Here is a 20,208-nt window from a genome sequence, read left to right as displayed (position 1 = left end):
TAGGGTCGCGGGGGGTGCTGGAGTCTATCCCAGATGACTCGGGCGAAGGCAGGGGACACCCTGGACAGGTCACCAGTCTGTCACAGGGCTACATATACAGACAAACAATCGCACTCGCATTCATACCTACGGGCAATTTAGAGTCATCAATTAACCTCAACATATATTTGGACTGTGGGAGAAAGCCGGAGTGCCCGGAGAAAACCCACGCATGCACAGGGAGAACATGCAAACTCCATGCAGAAAGATCCCAGGCCCAGACCGGGATTCGAACCGGGGATCTTCTTGCTGCAAGGTGAAAGCGCTAACCACTACTCCACTGTGCAGCCCCACTAACACAAGCAGGTGGTTGTAACGCTGTGGCTGATCAGTGTAAACAAACAGATTTATTCCATCTCTGTAACATCTCATCCTCTCAAGAAACAACTACGTGACATGTTTAAAACTCCGATCCTCGTTTGTGGAAGGCTATAGCTCGGTGCCAGCGTGGAGGATTAGCAGGAGAGGAAGCTAATGCAGAGAACATCATCAGCGGCAGCAGCCTCCATGAGACCGTGTCTGGCAACAGTAAATAAACAGCATGAGAAGAAGGCTCCCGCAGCCCCTCGGGACCCTTCTAGTACAGTACCACACAGCTGAGCGCTCCAGAGAACGCTGCCTGTCTACTAGCCTGCCTGCCGCTATCGCGATACAGGGGCTGATGGGGGATGGAGGAGGGTCACATGTGCGTGGTGCTGCAGGCTTTGAGTTCGTCTGCACACTCCATGTTGTCCTTCTCCATCGCTTTCTCTGAACCGGGTTGATGGAATAGCGGGGAGCCTTTCTGATAGCCGTTGGATTCGGCGTGGCAGTGGAAACAAGCCGGAGTAATGCAAGACACGGAAAAACACCAGGGTTTCCGATGACAGCGGTGCTCCTCGTTTCCCAGAGAGGCTTATAGTCAGAGGCAAGAACAAACTGCTCAGCCTGTGCAGTGAAACGTATGTCGCACTGGCAGCAGAGAAGCAACTGATTGAAAACCCACTGATTTATTCACTGAAAAGAGACAACCTCTATTTAAATATTCAAGGTTAAATAACACTAATCTGATATAATACTGACAGATTTGGACTTAAAGTCACTTGGCGGCCATGTTTTACAAGCCAGCCATATTTGTTTTATTTGAGAGAGCACAGAAGCAAGATTGCCAGTGATTGTCAATCAGAAAAAGCATATAAAGCCTCTGAACTGCATTTTCACTCACGCTTCTATCACACGTTTACTCACTGTGGGCTCATTTTTCTCTATGGAAACAGCACAACCAAGGCTAGGAGGAGAAAGAAGTCACAAAGTCAGACAAAAAAACAACAAAAGCATGACAAAATATTACAAAAACGAGACAAACCACACCAAACAAAACAAAAAAGAGACAAAAAAACTAGACAAAAAGTTACAAAGTGACCAAAAAAATGGACAAATGACAAAAACTAGACAAAAAAATGACAAAAAAAACGATACAAAAAGTTACAAAGTGACCCAAAAAAATGGACAAATGACAAAAACTAGACAAAAAAATGACAAAAAAATCTAAAATTTTACAATAATGAGACACAAAATGACAAAAGAACAATGAGCAATCCAGTATTTTACTTTATGATCAAAACAACTTGTCATGGTCTAGAAATTATTTTATATTTATAGGTTTACAAATTGCAGTTAATGTCTTCTCTGTAATTTTTACACTTTACAAAGTCATCCCGTGGGCCAGATTGGACCCTCTGGAGGGCCGGTTTTGGCCCACGGGCCGCTTGTTTGACACCACTGCCCTTCCTTTGCATTAATGTACACAGCGCACGTGATGCAGCAGCGACTGTACAACACGTGTAGAGCTAATGGTCGCTTCTGCCGTCCCTCTGTGCCGTAACAAAATGGCCCTGATGAAATGTAGAAAAGACAAGACAAGGGATGGACAGTGGGTGAGGAGAGGAGGCACATCAGGGGAAGGGACAGGGGCACTGCCGGATTGCTATGCATGTAAAGAAGGAGGGAGGGGGGAGGAAGTGTTGCTGGAAGCATCGAGTGGGGACGGCGAATGTCACTCCGATCAGTCGAAAGTGTCATGACAAGTGGCGGAGCCGTGACCTCTGATGGAAAGAGAGAGAGAGGAGGGGGAAAGAGGGAGACACAAGGCGAAGGCGACATAACAGAAAAGGCAGTGACAGCAGAAACCGAGAGAGGAGAGATAGAAAAGGAAGGAGGAGGAGGAGGAGGGAGGAGGAAGAAGAAGAAGAACAAGAGGAAGGGAAGTTTGTGGTGGGCCAACATCTAATCCTGCCAGCGCTCTGGGCTTCAGGAACAGAGGAGTGATATTAGTAAAGACACATTCACAGGCTGCCTATCGCTTAAATGAGGCCACTTCTGTCTCAAAAAAAAGAAGAAGAAGAAAAAGAAGAAGAGGCTCTGCTGCTTCTCCTCTCATTCACACACTGAGTGGACCTGGAAGTTATCTATTGCCCTCTTTAAGAATCCCCGCTACATCTGGCGGCTCTCCAGAATTTACCGCAAAATGACATCTTTGTTAAAGAATTAGAACTCAAGTGTCAGATGCAGTAAAATCATTACAAGCCATTCAAAACACAGCGACACAAAGGTGACGCCTGCTTTTGTGAAATTGTTCTTTATTGTAAAAAAAAAAAAAAAAAAAAAAGGCTGCAAGCACAACTCCAAATGCCTCCGTATATAACTACCAAGGCCTAACAAACCTCTTCATAAACCATTAGAGTGATGTTGATATCAGCCGGGCCAATAAGACGCCATCAGATTAATTAATAGAAGCGTTTGTGCCAGGACAGTCGCTAGGAGGATCCCAATGACATCTAATTTAAGCCAGACGACAGGAAAAGCACCAGAGCAGTATGTCAGCTCTGTCATTACGCAATGACAAGCCATACATCAACGCGGAGCTTTACTGCCGGTGGACATCAGCGAAATTGTCTGATAATGGAAATGTTATTTCACTTTGGCAGTCCTGAATGCCTGGGGAAGGAATGTTTGGATGGGTGAAGGAATATATGCCAATAGGAAGCATATGCATTCAAATACACAGGAGAAATGGGATTGGTGTCTTTCTTTGGTGCAGTTTTTTTCTCTATATTCAGTGTATGCAGCAGCAGAGTATTTGAAAACAGCCATAAAAAGCATTTTGTAGCACTTAAGTTTTCCCTTTTTTTTGTCTTGTTCTCTCCACTGTATATTATGTCCGCTGGGTAGCTTCTGAGGCAGATAAAAAGCCCCGAGGCTGAAGTAAGAGCTGGAACTACATAACAGTGAGCTCAAACCTACAGTCTGAGATGAATTCAAGATTAAACACAGCAAAGGCAGTCTCTGGTAAAAGCTTATTTATAACATCTTGAGATTCCAGCGATGTGTTTCAGACGTCATAATAAAGAGGTGTAAGTCTAATTATTCTAAACATTATCGGGCAAGGAATGGCTCTCATCTTTTTAACGCTTCAAACCCCTTTTAAGTCCTGATGTGCGATCACACCAAAGCCGAGGCAGACGCAGTGTATCGCCCTGCCTGCGTCTCCAAAAACCATGCGGATTACCGTGCTATCAGCGGGCACCGCCTGCGAACAAAGTCCTCTTCTCTGCACCAACAAACCTCCAGAGTCTCTTGGAAACAGAGCGGGCAAAGCGTGTGACTAGAATTACTGACACACTTTCAGCTAATCTCCACTTTACTGTAGGAATTATTACGTAAGGCCGTTTCTTTTTTTCCTTTTTTTCCACATGAAAGATGAAGTCGAAGCGGAACACACCAAAATGCTCACCTCGCCGGCATGTTGCGCTGATTCCACTTCAAACGACACGACTAATTATGTCTGCCATTTCGAATACCGATTTATCTGCAATGCCACCACAACCAGTGGGCATGACAGCAACAACAGCATGGCGTTTGGTGTATGCTCCAACGAAAGCGCTTTACAAAATTAGCTGCATGTGATGGAACTGGTAATTAGATCCCATTTATTCAATATTTAAAGAATGCAGAATTCATGCTCTGAAACTACTAATTCTTTTCCATGATTTCATCCAGGCTTATTTGCGTGAGAGCCACTGAGTTGGAAAATTTTCCAAAGCCAGAGTAGTGGAAGACACAATGTTTATGCCATGTTCACTTAAGCACACTCCACCGATGTACTGTAGATGAAAAGAGAATTACTCAGTTGAGATGAGCACTGCTGAGGAGGGATTTATTTCTCATTGTACATATTTGCAAAGTATGGAAGCACATATTGTAAGCAACAGCAATCAGGAGCTCAAAGTTCAGATGTACTGCGTGGGCAAAACACTCTAAACTACTCAATAAAAGCTATTTAATGCAGCATTTGAATAAAAAGCAGGCATCCTGGTGGCCCAGAGGTCAACATCACACCAGAAAAACCACAACATTCAAGCCTTAGATCTTCACTGCAGGTCGAACCATCTTTCCTGTCTGTATCCACACAATCAAACAGTCAGTCTCGAAAGAAAAACGAGTCAAAAGAGGCCTTGTCGTCGCTCACCTGTGGCAGGGCGGAGCTGAGCTGACGCTGCAGCGAGTCTCTGTCGTAGATGACGTCCTGAAGGTGCTGCTGGGCCAGTCCGAGGCTCTCCTGGGTTTCCCTCAGCGTATCCAGCAGCCGGTCCCTCTCGTCCAGCATGTTGACCATCAGCTGCTCAAAGTGGGAGTCCGGGTCCGAGGCGCTGCTCTGAGAGCCGCGCTGGCTCAGCGCCGTGTCCTCGCTGATGGTGGGCATCACCTCGCACATCATCTTGACTCCGCTAAAGAGGAGGAAGATCGGAGGTTAGAGAGATGTTTGGAAAGGAATGTGTGATTAGTGGGACGGCACAGTTCTGCAGTGGTTAGTACTGTTGTCTTACAGCTGGAAGGTTTGATACCCAGCCTGGGGTCTTTCTGTGTGGAGTTTGTGGATTTTCACCAGGTTCTCCAGCTTCCTCCCACAGTCCAAAAACATGCTGAGGTTAATCGATAGTTCTAAATTCTCTGTAGATGTGAATGTGAGTGTGATTGTTTGTCTGTATATGTAGCCCTGTGATGGACTGGTGACCTGTCCAGAGTGTCCCTTCACTCCAAGTCAGCTGGGACAGGCTCCAGCCTTCCTGACCCTGAATGACTCACATAAATATGTTCACATCATATCTTTTTAACTTATATTTTGTCAAGAAAGTTTATAGAGGTGACTGTGACAAAGTAACTCCAGAAAACCCAGATTCCCTCATTAAGTAGTATTACGGGTTGCTGTTTTCATCACCATCAATGAAATTTATTGATATGTTTTTATATATGGGCCAATATATAACTGAGGTATTTCTGTAGTCCATGGGATATATCTTGCATACATTTTTATTAAAAGAAAAACAACTAAAGTTTTTTATGTTCACTTGTGGGACTTTTGTAACATAGCTGACAGGTATCATAGTTGACATTTTTGTTGTTTTCAGGCCTAAAACCAACATGGCCGCCTTTAACCAAACACCACATGGCAGTTTTACACCAAGATTCTTCTAAATATTATACATACAAATGAGTAAAATTGAAATTGAAAGCTATTTAAAAAGATATTGTAGTAAACCTGTTGACATGCCATAAATCCACACTTGACTCACACACTACTTTATATTAAATAACTCAGAAAGCCTTGGAGTCTGTCCAGTCTTTTCTTCAGGAGGAAATGACATCATGTGGAGCAGGTCATGTGATCTGGAATTAACACACTTCCTGGAGAGGTGTTTTTGAAATGGGGAACTTATTTGAAAGTGATACAAATATTTGTCATGATTATCTCAACTTAATAAAAAAAGAATACAATCAAAACATTTTTAATAAGCTCATTTTATTATTGTTTAGCTAATTAGAAGGTGGTTGTTACCCATTTCGGACTGTTATTTAGTTGACATTTTAGTGATATCCAGTCATTTTTTATTATAAGTGATTGTTTCCATAATAAATAATTATCGAATTTATAAAGACATGATCAGAATGAATACAAAAACACATTTTTTTTGCTTTTAATAAAAATGTATGCAAGATATATCCCATGGACTCAAAAGTCCCTTAATTATATATTGATCCACATACGAAAAAATCTTGGAAACTGAGTTTCCTTTCTATATTCAAACAACATAATACCAAAACGGTTCATTTGGTAAAGATGAGCATCCACATATACAGAAAAAACAAACATGTTTCTCCACGCTCTACTACGCGTGCCTCTGTAAATATCCACATGCTACTGTTTGTATGCCTGTGTGCATGTGACTGGGCCTGACACAGTTGGAGCTTGGCTCAGCGTCACCCCAGCGTTTCAAAGCTGCAGAGACGTCTTGGGATGCTGGGCGTTCTGCCCTAGATTTCACGCTTGTGCTGTTTAATGGGCCAGTCCAGATCGGGTTGCATAATACACCATATCTATGCTATAGTGGATATGCGGAAGCCATATTCCAGCCTCCCCCAGGGGCCTCAGAGAGCGTCAGGAATCGTTCAAACCGATGGGTCGGTTCATGAGCTAAAAACTCTCTTTGCATCATCGGACGTCAGAGCCAGATGCGATGGGGCAAAAAGCCATGAAACGCCACTGGTTAGAAAGATTTGAGCTGTTTAACATAAAGCGTGCAAGAAAATGGTAGGATACGCCATTCGGAGAGACTGAGCTTGGAAAATACGATTCTGTGCTTTTATACCGTGATTTAACATCAGCCTGATCCTTAAGCGTTAAATGGAAAGAGACATGCTTAGATGGAAGTCTCCATCAAAACAGACAAGATACGACTTCCAACAGCAATAATATTTCCCTATTTACATATTACATTCAATTACTGACAAGAAAATGACGTGAGCTTTGTCGTTGCCAACTGTCTTCAAGAGAACATCCAGCATTCACGGACCGGCTGTTTGGTATCGAGACTAGTGAGCTCACTGTCACTGAACCACAATGTCAAATGTTCTTAATTCCACGCAGGTCAAGTACATGTACTTAAAATATCATGTTAAAATCACAGTTTTGAAGTTGTTCGAAGGCGCAAAGCTAGCCAATTGGCCTGACTCCAGTCTTTCTTTTGAAGACTTTCCCATTTTAACAAGTCTTCTACCCTGTTAACACGTCCATATTGTGTTTTTGGTAAGTGAAGAAAACAAACAATGCCAGGAATATCCACATTAATGCTCTAGTGTCTCAAAAGCATGGACATTTGGGGTTTCATAAGTAAAAGGCTGAACAAACGAATCCAGAAAGTTCCACCATAGCAGTCACTTGTTACATACAGACGCTACTTGACGGATCAATTACATATTGAAAGAAAAATACTTTTCCCCAATACGATGACAGTATAACATGGTAGGAAACAGGTTTCAAAGACCCACAATGTACATATAAGGAAGGCAGATAATTCATAGTGGCATGATTCCAATGCAGGACTTTCACTCAACAGACAGGAGCTAAACGATTCTTAAGTAGATCTGAGTTTTGCTTTTAGCATAGGTTCAGACACCAATCTACTTGATAAAGTTTAGAAGAATAGAATGTGGTGCAGTAAAAGACATACAAAAAGCCTATCGAGTGAAAACCATTTTTTATCCTGTTTTTTTAATATGATAGGAGACGCATCATGAGCAAAATTCGAGCTCTCAGCCCTCCCTGCCTTGTAGCGTCTGTTTTCAGTTCTGTAATTTTGAAACTTAACACTTTTTTTGTTTACTCATGCACACTAGTTGCGCTACATATAAAACACTTTGTTCATTCTTTACATAGGACATGCTGCATTTAAGATTTTTCTTATTGTTTATTTTATTTACTGCAAATTATTGCTTATTTATCTTTATTTATTTATTTAATGCATGGCAGTATGAACTGCCCTTTATTCTTTCTGTGTGACCTGGTAGAAAAATACCCACAGCCCTGAACCGGTTCGCAACCCGGTAGTTGAGGACTGCTGCTCTAAAGGATGTCATCACCTTGAGCCATTTTAAAACGGGGTGATTATGGCATAGTGACAGTGCCAAATTAGTAAAATAAATTTATATTTTAAAAAAAAGCAAACAAAAGTGGAACAATTGAATAAAATGAAAAATAAATGATGTCGCTGTATACAAAATTATAATCAAAAAATTAATCCGTAAAAGAAAAGGCTGAAATTTAAAGACAAAAAAATACTTTTATGGGTTTATTTTTGGATTAATATTGTTTTATATTGCCACATTGTTTATTTTTCATTTAATTATAAGCACTTTTTTTTGTTTTTTAAAAACTGATTTTATCTATTTGTCTCTATATTTCTACTTTCATTATCATTTCATTAGATTCATTTTTTGAAGAATATTTCTTTATATAGCAACATCATTTATTTTTTTATTTTATGTATTCATCTTCATATTTCCACTTTTATTTGCGTATTCTTTATTTGATTTATTTTTGTAATTTGGCACTCTCAGTACTCCATAGATGATTATTTCATGGTAAAACATCTAAAAGTGTAACTTTGACACACAGAGACTAGTTTTTAGGAGCTTAATTAGTGATCAGGGTCAGGCATTTGGGTTCTGTAAAGCGTCTTGAGACGAGTTGACTGTAATTGACGCTATATAAATAAAATTGAATTGAATTGAATTGAATTGAATCAGAGAGGAGTTTTAATTGAAACAAGTCTTGAACCAGCATCTTAATCATCCAAGGAAGCTTTCCAGAGCCACAAATACTGGAAAAAAACACACACAAAAGAGATCAAAGCAGCAGCTAACCATGTCCCAACCAAAGCATAAAAGGCCTCTCGATCTACAGACCACTACATCCACAATACGTCTAAGTTTCTGGTTGTTCTGGCCTCAGCGTTTGGCCATATTTACTCAGTGTCCTGACCTCAGCCAGGTTTATTTAGCGAGATGAGAACATCCCATTGCCCAGACTTGGTCCCCTCTGGGTGGGTCACAATGCCAGGTCTGTGTCTCAGCATGTTCTGGCAGTAAGACGGGGTCTCCCATATCTTCTCCAGGCACCCGGCCAGGCTCCCACCAGTTCACCATTTAGCCACCATCCGCTGTCATTTAGACCGGAGAGACTGAGCCTGCATGCCGCTTGGCTGGACACGTCACACATGCCAGCCTGCGCTTGGAGAGCAAGGAGGGCTGGCGGACGGACCAGGGCATCGGTGGTGCATTTCAAGTAGAAGGTAGTGATTTATTCCTGACTACGGCTCAATACATGTTGGTTGTGCAAAGGAGGAAGGCACTGGGTTCCTTAAAAAAACACACACAAATCTGGCATCAGATAAGAAAATGAGCTATAGGCAGAAATGGTGGTGTAATCTGTAATGTCTGCTTTAGTTAGTAATTTCAAAATACATGGATCATTGCTCTTGATTTGAAGGGGCTAACTCTCAAATTTGACCTTTTATGTTTGATCTGCTGCACTACATCACACTCTCCCACAATGAGCCGGCAAACATGCTCCGAAACGCCAGGCACATTTCATTTATGTAGTTTAACCCAGCATTTTATTTCTCCTTTAAGCCACGCGGGAAAGCAGAGTGTATTGAGGATGTTTTTCTGCTTCATGGCACATGCAATCCCCTTTTGTCCTATTCCTGCACCTTATGCTTTGATCTCACCGTGACTGCGCCTTAAATCATTTCTACTGTCTATGAAAAATCAATAGCTACGGAGGGAAAGTGCACCGACTGATCTGCCTCCGTCTGCGCTTTTAGCCGTACGAGGCAGCCCTTCCTGAAAGCATACCATATCACTCAATGAAACATTTATCTGCCTAATTATGCCTCTCAAAAGGCATCAGGCCAGTCTCTTTAGTTAAACTTGAGATTCAGAGTGAAGCCTGAGAAATGCATCTCATCTGTAAAGCCTTGAAGCAAAATGCAGACAAACGGCGTCTGCTTTTCCTTCAATTTTGCCTTTTCTTTTGTGTGAAAATTCTGTGTCTCTGCCGCTAGTTGCCGTTATTGGAGGGCCTGTATGGACAGCAAGTCATTAGTTTCCCTCTAGAGTGGAGCAGCGGTGATGACAGGTAAGAGTTAGTGAGATCCTCTTGGATAGATAAACACTAATCATGCACTGTGGGCAGTGTGAAGAACGTGTGGATTGAGGGGCTCTTATTGCCAGCTGGGATGCACATGTGGAGATTTCTCTCGCTAACAGTGACAATACTATTTCCTCGCAGCTGAGAAGGCCAATTTACCACTGCTAAAACAGCTACTACAGACAATCCCAGAGCTGAAACCGAACAGAGCGGCTCCTGCTAGCTCATTTCCACTGCAATGACACATCACAGCACATTATGATAACGCGAGAAGCTGCCCTTCAATTCCACTAGCATGTCAGAGTATGCTTTGGCATAAATCTAAGTCAAATATTGAAGCATTATGTTGTGAACACCAAATGTAGCACGGCTGGTTAAAGATGTTAAATGTGAGGCTAAAAGTACGCAGGAATCACAGGAGGGATCACAGCAACGCGCTCAATTGAACACATTGTAGGCCACAGATGCAGCAAGAAATGAGCACAGACAGACTCACAGGGATCATTGGGCTTTTCTCTCCATGCCATATGCCAATCAATGAATTATTCAAAGGGATAGGAGGGAGGTTTTCTTCCCAATCAGTGCAACAAATCCAGAGCCCCCTTTTTCTCGCCTAGCAGTCTCAACTGAGCTCAGACACCTGGCTCCGGAGCCATCCAGTCGGCGTTAAGAAGCCGCCGAGCGAACCTGGATCCAGCGGAGAAGACGAGGAAAAATGTGACGAGGAGATCCGATCTATGACATCAAGTCATTATCGGACTATTTAATTTTTGTATGGCTAATTTCAAGGGAAAGCTCCAGTGTTTTAGGCCAAAACATTGCTCCACATGGCAAAATATATACAATTTCTATATGAAAAAAGGCTGGAAAATTGTGGGATTATTGTTGTCCTTGTTATTCTTTTTCAGAATCAGTTTCTGGCTTAAAAACGTACAGATGAATTACATTCCATGGCTCTAGAGATTGGTAGGAACTTCACAGACCTGCACATTCCAGGGGAAATCAATGGTGTATAATTAAACGAAGCCATTTTAAAGGCGTGAAAAATCTGAAAGTGTAACTTTGGTACACAGAAATTTTCGTTTTTAGGAGTTTAATCAATAACCAGAGAGCGACTTTAAAGCCTAATGTAATATTTTTCCTGTGAGAACTAATTTTTCCTTACTCCTCCGGTACCCCAGAGCTTTTTACCAAGCTGCAGTGATCAGGATTTTCACCAAAAACAAATAGGTTCGCACTAATATTAGTCTTTCATCATGCTTAATTGGTGCATGGCCCCGGAATGTCACAACATCGCAGGTGAAATATCAGCTGCAAGCATTAGGAAAGGTCAGAAGGGATTATTTTCTTGCAGGTATGCAACTATGACACACAGAGATGCATTTTAAGGGGTCTAATGAATGGTCAGAGAGAGACTTTTTAAGCTCACATTCATCTTTTATTAACTGTGTCTTCGAGTCAGTTCTCTACTGAATGCACAAAGATGAAATTAATATCTTTCCTGTTATTTTTTTGCAAGCCTTCCACAGGAAAAAATACAGATAAAAGCCACAACTGAGCTACAATCAAAAGAACAGCTAAACATGCTTCAACGAGTCGCTCAATGTACAGATAACCATACCAAGAGTTCTTATTTGGACTGCAGTGGAGTGTCCAGACCACAGTCAGGTTTATTTAGTGAGATGAGAACATCCCGCTGTTCAGACTTGGTCCCCTCTGGGTGGGCTACAATGCCAGCTCTTTGCATATTCTGGCAGTAAGACAGGGTCTTCCATATCTTCTAAGAGATTTGAAAGTAAGATTGGATTAGTTTCCTGGAAAAAAAAAACTTGGAAATATGCAACTCTGATCCACAGAGAGGAGTTGTGAGGTTAAGATCAGCAAATGAAGAGGGGCTTTAACTAAGGACAGACTGATTATCATGGCCGATATTTGGCATTTTCCTGATTGTCGGCGTCAGTATTTTTATGACCAATTATTGATAAATGAAACACGCTACTTCAGGTAGAATGCAGCCTCCTCTTTCTGTCTGTCGTCACTCTGTGTGTGTCTCCCAAGCAGCAAAAACTGAACGAGAAACACGTTAAAAAACATATCGGTCAATCTTTAGCTTTTATTGTATTTGCTATTACCATGACTTTTCCTTACGTCTCAGTCAACTCAAGACGAACTTTGTATAACATACGACTTGAAGGTTTAAGGGTCAGTCGTCCTAGTGAGACGAGATTGTTCTTCAACTCAGGACAACGGTCTGCATCTAGCAAGTCCGGCCTCTGCTGACTGTACTAGCATAACAACAGCAAGCTGGACCGAGCAGTTAAAACCCTCTACACCCCGACCAATCGCTGTATGAAGTGTCTGTTTCAAATAAAACACCTCCATGTGCAGTGGGTGTAAGTTTAGACATTGACAAGGACTTTATTTGAAGCATGCTATCAGTGACAGTTAAATCATAACGCTGGCATGCACAAACATCCCAGAAAGCGAACATTCTCCAAAAACTGGCAGTGGATGTAAAAAAAAAAAAAAAAAAAAAAAGAAGAAGTAATCCATGGTTTTGTACAGCCATCCCATAATGTTCTTGTCTGGCAGGAGGCTTGATCACTGCTATGTCCCCCTCATCTGCATTTCTTGCCAAAATGATTACTATCTGTACTTTGAAAACAGCAAAACGCACAAACAGGGAGAAGATGACAAAATATACAACAAATCTCTGGCACTTCCCCCTCAGTGAATAAAAAACACACAGTATCTATATGGGACAGATGTAAGTTTGGCCACTTATGTAGAATCACTCCGTTTTGGCAGGAACAAATCAGCAAACTGCGGCTAATTTCCTGAATGTCTTCAGTTAATCTCATTAATGGGAACAATTGTGCGAGCAGATAAGGAGCGGCGCACAAAACACAGCAGTATGTTTCCGGGCTGTATATGGCCGAGTGAGGCGAATTCAGCACTATTCACCACCTGGGAGACATCAAAAGACATGTGGAGTGCGAGCGTGAGCAGAACGGGCAGAGGACTGAACACGACACTCTGTGGCTTTGGAGATAAGCTGTGTGCTTGTTGAGCTGACTTTGGAGGGGCTAAAATAAAAAGCAGCATTACTTAATAGCGCCTTTAAAGCCCCGTTATCATCAAGCCCAGAATTAATAACGCTTTAACTCATTAAGTGGGGAGATGGTCATTTAGAAACCAGTTAAACAAACCAAAGCAAAGAAAAAAAGCTCATTACGGAGCTAATTTTTTATGAAATGCGAGGTCAGGTTTTCAAATATTTGCAACAACCTATTAGACTCATTCAGTCTCACTGACTCACAACAGGAATGAGAGAGTACGGCAAAAAGAAATTTAAAAAAAAATGTTTTGATGATAATGCACTTCACTTGCATCAGTACCAGAAGCAGAAAGGCTGATTACACACGTCGCTTTGTGGCCGCCAGGGGAGCTGACTAGTGGGAAACTCCACTTTTAAATAATGTCTGTGTTTGATTTCTTGGCGCGCTGCTGAGCACAAAGTGCATCTACAGACTGCATTGATGAGCTCAAAGGGTAATGGGAAAGCTGTTGCGCGCCACTCTTCCCCATATTTGGCATCCGCGTCGGGCCGACAGGTGGGAAAAGTGTGACGCAGCGTTTTTGTGAATGGAAGCGGCCAGATTGCATGGTACACTCATAGCGCTGAGAAATCTCATTCATATGGCAGCCGGCACCGCAGAGACTTCTAACGAACCACGAGAACAGCCTGCCAACACAACAACAACAATTCAAGTCTAGTCAATTTAATCATTGCCACAGGAACGTACAATAGCACTGAAGCAGGACACTGTTAACTCATCTCCACCAATTACACACAATGAAAGACCGATATTGATGCTTATTTATTTGTTTTAGATGAAAAACCCTGATCAGGGCAACTTAGTGGGGTAACAGAGGAGCAAGCAAAAACTGTTTCTACATAAAAAAAAAATACAAAAGGCTTTAAAGTCCCTCTCTCTTCTTACATATTTTTTTTTAATCACTGGGGCTGGACCGGAATGAAACTGAGAGAAATTGAGAGTACAGAATGAGCACTGTGCAGTAAAATGTTCTGTCTGTAAATCCTATCTTTCTTGTAAGCATTAAGGGACCAAAAAATAAGCTATTCTATTCATTATATATTTTTTAAATCAACTGGCCAACTAATTGTTTATCTTTTTTTTTCTGCCAAATATCAGAATTTGACATTGGCCTCAAAATATCCAAATTGGTCGGGCCCTAATCTTTATCCAGTATATCTCCGCTTGTTCCATCTGTATACTGAAGTTGCATCAATTTACGACATTCCAGCCCAACATGTTTGGAAGATGCAGGATTAGTTCAGTTTGAAATGGTTAACCAAGTGACAAAAAATGTAACTATTTAGAGAATAAATTCATTATTTAAACATTTTTCTCCAGCAAAACTGCCACATATAAGCGGTTTCCATCTTCCAGCGGTACACTTGTGTTGTCTCTCTGTAGGTTTCTACTTTGGATACGATTTCTGTTACTGTTATTGTTTAGAGAACTAACCTTTTGAAAATTAGGAACATGCAACATATTGTTTGAAAGTATCCTTGAAAAGATATTTTATTAATAACACCCTGCAGTTTCAGACAGGATTTTGTGAACCTTGAAGTCTAATCCTTCAGCTGAACTGAAAAACAAAGATTTCACTGGATGGTTATAAATGTTTGAAGGGATTGTCAAAGGCTGATGGCAATATTTTTCAGATAGTCTGTACTGCCATTCTGTAATTTTATATCTATTTTTTACAATTTAAAACATCTCCCTCCCAGAAAGTTATTCCTGCAATGTTTAGAACGTCCACAGAAAACAGGATTTAGAACTCACTTGTATGTAAAACAGTTTTTGGTAAATTTACAATCAGTTTCATGACAGTCATGTAGAAGTAGAGGCCAGATTAAAAGTACTCTGATGAACACTTACAGTCAATTAGACAATTCCATTCTACAATTAGTCATGTTTTGGTGAATGGAGCACTTCATTTAGAAATACAGGAGCAGTATAAAGGAAACCACATTGCATTACTTATACTAATTAAGCTTAGATATAATCCTTAAGCAATGCACACAAACCAACAGAGATGAAAACATAAGGAGGCTCACAGACAAACTGTTAAGCGCTGACAGTGTGCAAAAATATATTTGTCTACTCAGTGGACTATAAAATTGTCTAAAATAATAATTGCACACTCAGATGAATAAAATGATTTTTTTCTCTCAGAGCGCTGCTCATATGAGCTTCTTTATCGAGAGTGGAGCCACAAGTACCCTGGTTCTATCACCATAACCCACAACATTAAAACCAGTGAAGAGAAGAACATTGATCAGCTTATGGCGCTGCAACGTTCTGCTGAGAAACCTTACATGGTGACATTTATATGAATATTTAAGCATTGTTAGAGACGGCCCCTATAGGAACCCAGTCGGACAATGCACCCCAACACACCACAAAAAAATGCTCAGGAAGGGATCGAGGAACACGACCAAGAGCTCAGGGCATTGATTCAGCGTTTAAACTCCACTCATTGTAGGGACCAACAGACATGGAATTTTTTTCATCTTTTTTTGTGATCAAAAAAGACATAACTGGGTCAATATACAATTGAGGGACTTTTGAGGTCCATGGGATATATCTTGCATACATTTTGATTAAAAGCAAAAAAAAAAAAAAACATTTTTATGTCACGTCTTTACAAATTCCAGAATTATTTATTATGGAAGCAATCATTTATCAATAAAAAAGGGATGGATATCACTAAAATGTCAGTTCAATAACCGTTTGAAAGTAATAACATCCACCTTCTAATTAGCTAAAGAATAAGAAAATGAGCTTATTCAAAAATTGTTTTGATTGTGTTCTTTTTATTAAGTTGAGATAATCATGACAGATGTTTATTTTTTGGAAATATATCAAATTTTATATGGAAAATAACAAGTTGTATCACTTTCAACTAAGTTCCCCATTTCAAAAACACCTCTCCAGGAAGTGTGTTAATTCCAGATCACATGACCTGCTCCACATGGTGTCATTTCCTCCTGAAGAAAAGACTGGAAAGACTCCAAGGTTTTCTGAGTTATTTAATATAAAGTAGTGTGTGAGTCAAGTGTGGATTTATGGCATGTCAACAGGTTTACTATAATATCTTCATAAATAACTTTAAATTTCAATTTTACTCGATGGTGTATACATAATATTTAGAAGAATCTTTCTGTAAAAATGCCATGTGGTGTTTGGTTATAGGCGGCCATGTTGATTTTAGGCCTGAAAACAGCAAAATTGTCAACTATGATACAAAAAGTCCCGCAATTATATATTGACCCAATTGATATTCATATTTGGAACCAATATGCACTACCAGTCAAAAGTTTGGACACACCTTTTCATTCATTTGTTTTTATTTAATTATTTTATCCATTGTAGATTAATACTGAAGACATCAAAACTATAAAAGATACATATACAATTGTGTTATGAACAGAAAGTGTTCATCTTCAAAGTTAATCTACAAATGTAAAAAATAATACAAATAAATAAAAAGCACTGAATGAGAAGGTGTGTCCAAACGTACTGGTATGACTGGTAGTGTACAAAAACCAGTCATTCATAACTAGGCCTCATTATTTAATTTTTTAAAAGTTGTTTTTTGGCCTTTTTACTTTCATAGCACAGGAAACATTGGTAGAAGAGTGGGGGAATGACATGCAGTAAATGGCCATGAGCTGGATTCAAACCCATGACCGCCGCATCGGGAACTATAGTTGTTTCACTGTTCTCCAGCTTTTATTGCTCACTGAAGTCCATATTTAAAGCATTCTTAATTATTATGTTCCAGACTCTGTGTCCAGTTTATTTGTGGCAGCCTTCTAACTTAGCCGTTAGCATAACATTAGCCGCTGTGAGAGAAGCTAATGTCCTGGTTTGTGGCTTGTGTATCTTGTTCAGCTGTTGCAATCGCTGCTTGAGAGACATTTTTAAGACCATGGAGTGATCAATAATCGGTCAAAAAAAATACAGATAACTGGAAAAATGCCAAATATCGGCCACATTAATCAGCCAGGCCCATTATCGGTCTAATTCATGGGGTGCATTGGAACAAGCCCGATCTCCCTCTGCAACTAACAGCACCCAAAGGATTTGCTGCCAGCGTACCGGTGCCAGGTCAGGGTTGCACGAGAGGGACCCACGCAATATCAGGCAGATGGTTTTAATGTTTTAGGTTACTGGTGTACGTGAAAGGGCGCATATGTCCACCTGAACCCTCATGGACCTAAAATCTACCAACAACAGTTGCTTTGTTACCTTAAATCCTCATTCATTCCAAAAAAAATGCGTAAAGAATAGCTTCTGTAAAAATGCTACATCACAAAATACTATCTTCCTGCATCCATTGACGTCCTCGTGTGATACAGCGAGCGGTAAAAAGTGAATGAGATGGGAGACGTGGTGAAGAGGATGGCACGGGTGTAGAGTTACACCCAGGATGCTGCCATTAGGGAGGGCGGGAAAGGAAGAGGAGGCTGAGCATCAAGTGTGTGTGTGTGTTTGTGTGTGTGTATGCTCATTTGTCTCTGAGTGCACTTTACCTCTATGCTTGTGTGTGAGCATCTGGTTGATGTTTGTGCATCTTCTGATGTGTTCACTGGGCTGTGTGCGCGACTGAAAATGAGTCTACGTGCACGTGAGAGGATGGAAGGATGGAAGGATGGAAGGACGAGCGTGTAGCCTCTAACTTCACCCACAATCCCCTGCAGCAAGGTCATGCAAAGCGTGAATCGATGGGGGGCTGACTGAGGCGCGCGGATCGAGGTGAAGAAAAAGCAAAGTTGTAGCCGATTTGAAGCGACTGTCACTGACACCGACAGCATTTTAACGTCCTCATTAGGGAAGGTTTAGCAAACAATCCCGCGCTGTAAAAAGATACCCTCAAACCCTCATTCCATTGGCTTAAAAAGCTGCCACAGGTAGCCACTTCTCACACCTCCTCCAGGCAGGAGAAGCCTCATCTGCTGCACACCAGACACATTAAAGCCAGTGTAGAATGTCAAATTAAGCTTTTATTTCCTCCATAATGCATGTGTGCCACAACTTCAGCGGAGATGTCATGCATCCCAGCACTTGGAGGAAGATTTAACCTTCCTCCTGAACCTGCACGTCTTCTCATTCGTTCATCCACTCATTCATTCAGATCCATCTTTAGAATAATTTTGCTCACAGGAGGGGCAGCTAGTTCCCCTCATATGACAGCTCCTAAACCACACACACACGCAGATCTTTTTCCTTTTCCACCGCTGGAACAAACTCCTCCTCATTCTCTGAAATGATAATTGGGGAGAATCCTTGGCTATTGTCTCAAGTGCATTACATCATGCCAGCCTCTCAGTCTGCATCCCGCCCCCCCTTTAACTCTCTCCTCTGTCTCTCCACTGTGACAGCCGGCTGTATTTTCTGCTTCTTCTTTTTCCCTCCTCCTCCTCTTCCTCCTCCTCCTCCTGCAGAGCCTTCACAATGTCAACCCCACACAGGAAACATACAGCTTTTAAACATCCAGCATCCAACAGCTCCAATATGGCATAAAAATCACCTTGAGCCCTGCAGGAACAGGGCAATGTAGGTCACTGCGATACCGGCGGGCAACAGTGTGCATACTCACAATTTTCTCCCTTTACTATCAGTGGAGGATCAATGACAACCGCAGTCCTCTCGGCTTATACCATCAAGCGGGACAATCCTAGGAGGCTTGTTCAGCGCGAACATCCAGCGACGCCGTGGATCCGATCGGGAAGGTGCGGCTGGTCTCCGCCGCTGGCATGGTCAACACAAATAATGGCAAATAAAACGCGCAAAAAGGAGCAGGAGGAAGAGGAGGAGGAGGAAGGGGGGTGAAAATATTAGCCGCGACGCGTAATGACATCTGATTCCCCGGGATACACACACATATACACACACGCACGCACGCACACGCACACCGGGGTGAAGAAATTATGGCATGTTACAAATTCTGCTGTGATAAGCTGGAGCTGGAAAAGACCATTGTCGGCGCTGACGGAGGGGAGGCGTGTGGAGTCTTAAAGTTGCAGCTGTGCAATTCTTCCTCCTCTCTCTGTGCAAAGCTGTAGTAGTAAAAATAATCACATAGATAGTAGCTGTTTATTCAGTATTTATCCACATTTGAGCTACTAACAAATAGAAATAGATGTGAAAATCTTAAAAATGACCGCAATCTGGTGCGTAAAATGAAAAAAAAATCATCTCCAAATAGTGCCAAAAATATTTGCAACATGTATCTCCGTTCAAAAAACGTTTCTGTAAAATGTAAATGAATGTTTCTGAAATCACGTACGTTATGCAGCATTATTTAGAAACTGTTATTCACCAAGTTTTCCCTCACCTGCAGCTCTGCTCACCTGCTCCTGCCACACACATGGTCTGTGCCAGGTTCCAAATGTTGGAGTTGATTTGAACCGATGGAAAACTGTTGTAGGACGGCTCTAAAGGACTTTTTATATTAATATTTCTGTTATTTTATTATTATTATTATTTAAAGCAAGAGTCGTCCAACAGAATTTTATCTTTTAATCTGTCAAAATGTTCTTTAAATCAGATTTTGTTGAAGATCTGTGTAGACAAGTGTTGTTGTGACCCAGTAACTCAACAATACAATACAAAAATTTACTGACAGAGGGTCAGATCAAGCCACTGGTACTGTACTGTAAAATAAAATGGATAAATGAATAAAAATCCAGCAGCTGGGGCACTGAATAATACAGTAAAATAATGGAAAACAACATCCCAAAACACTGCAAATTTCCATTAAAATACACTTTCGAGCCTCATTTTTACTAATCATGTGTGAAATCAATCAAACTGCCAATAATCTACAAATATACAAAACGACTACTACTTAAAAATATACAACATTACTGTTACTTATATATATATATAAAATTGCGGGACTTTTTGTAACACAGTTAACATTTTTGCTGTTTTCAGGCCTAAAATCAACATGGCCGCCTATAAACAAACACCACATGGCATTTTAAACAAAGATTGTTCTAAATAGTATATATACAACTGAGTAAAATTGAAATTGAAAGT

The 20,208-nt window shown here is 41.1% G+C and overlaps 1 protein-coding gene across 5 annotated transcripts in view; it reads right to left on the bottom strand.

The window, feature by feature from the left end:
- Nucleotides 1-19,157, bottom strand: part of ppfia2 (PTPRF interacting protein alpha 2) — a 233,186-nt gene extending 214,029 nt beyond the window's left edge. For 2 of the 5 annotated variants that reach the window (XM_051951543.1, XM_051951537.1), the window contains exons 1-2: nt 18,764-19,152; nt 4,547-4,805 (exon numbers count right to left, since the gene is read on the bottom strand). In XM_051951543.1, the coding sequence (XP_051807503.1) occupies nt 4,547-4,795 (249 nt within the window). In that variant the 5' untranslated portion in view covers nt 4,796-4,805; nt 18,764-19,152. Of the gene's footprint in view, nt 1-4,546; nt 4,806-18,763 lie in introns of all 5 variants that reach the window. The other 3 variants (XR_007943621.1, XM_051951530.1, XM_022205236.2) reach the window with 3 other exon arrangements.
- Nucleotides 19,158-20,208: the final 1,051 nt, after the last annotated feature.

This window comes from Acanthochromis polyacanthus, chromosome 1, assembly GCF_021347895.1.
Source record: "Acanthochromis polyacanthus isolate Apoly-LR-REF ecotype Palm Island chromosome 1, KAUST_Apoly_ChrSc, whole genome shotgun sequence".
Lineage (NCBI taxonomy): Eukaryota > Metazoa > Chordata > Actinopteri > Pomacentridae > Acanthochromis > Acanthochromis polyacanthus.
Note: the sequence above shows the minus strand (reverse complement) of the source record. Positions and strands in the feature narration are given on the sequence as shown.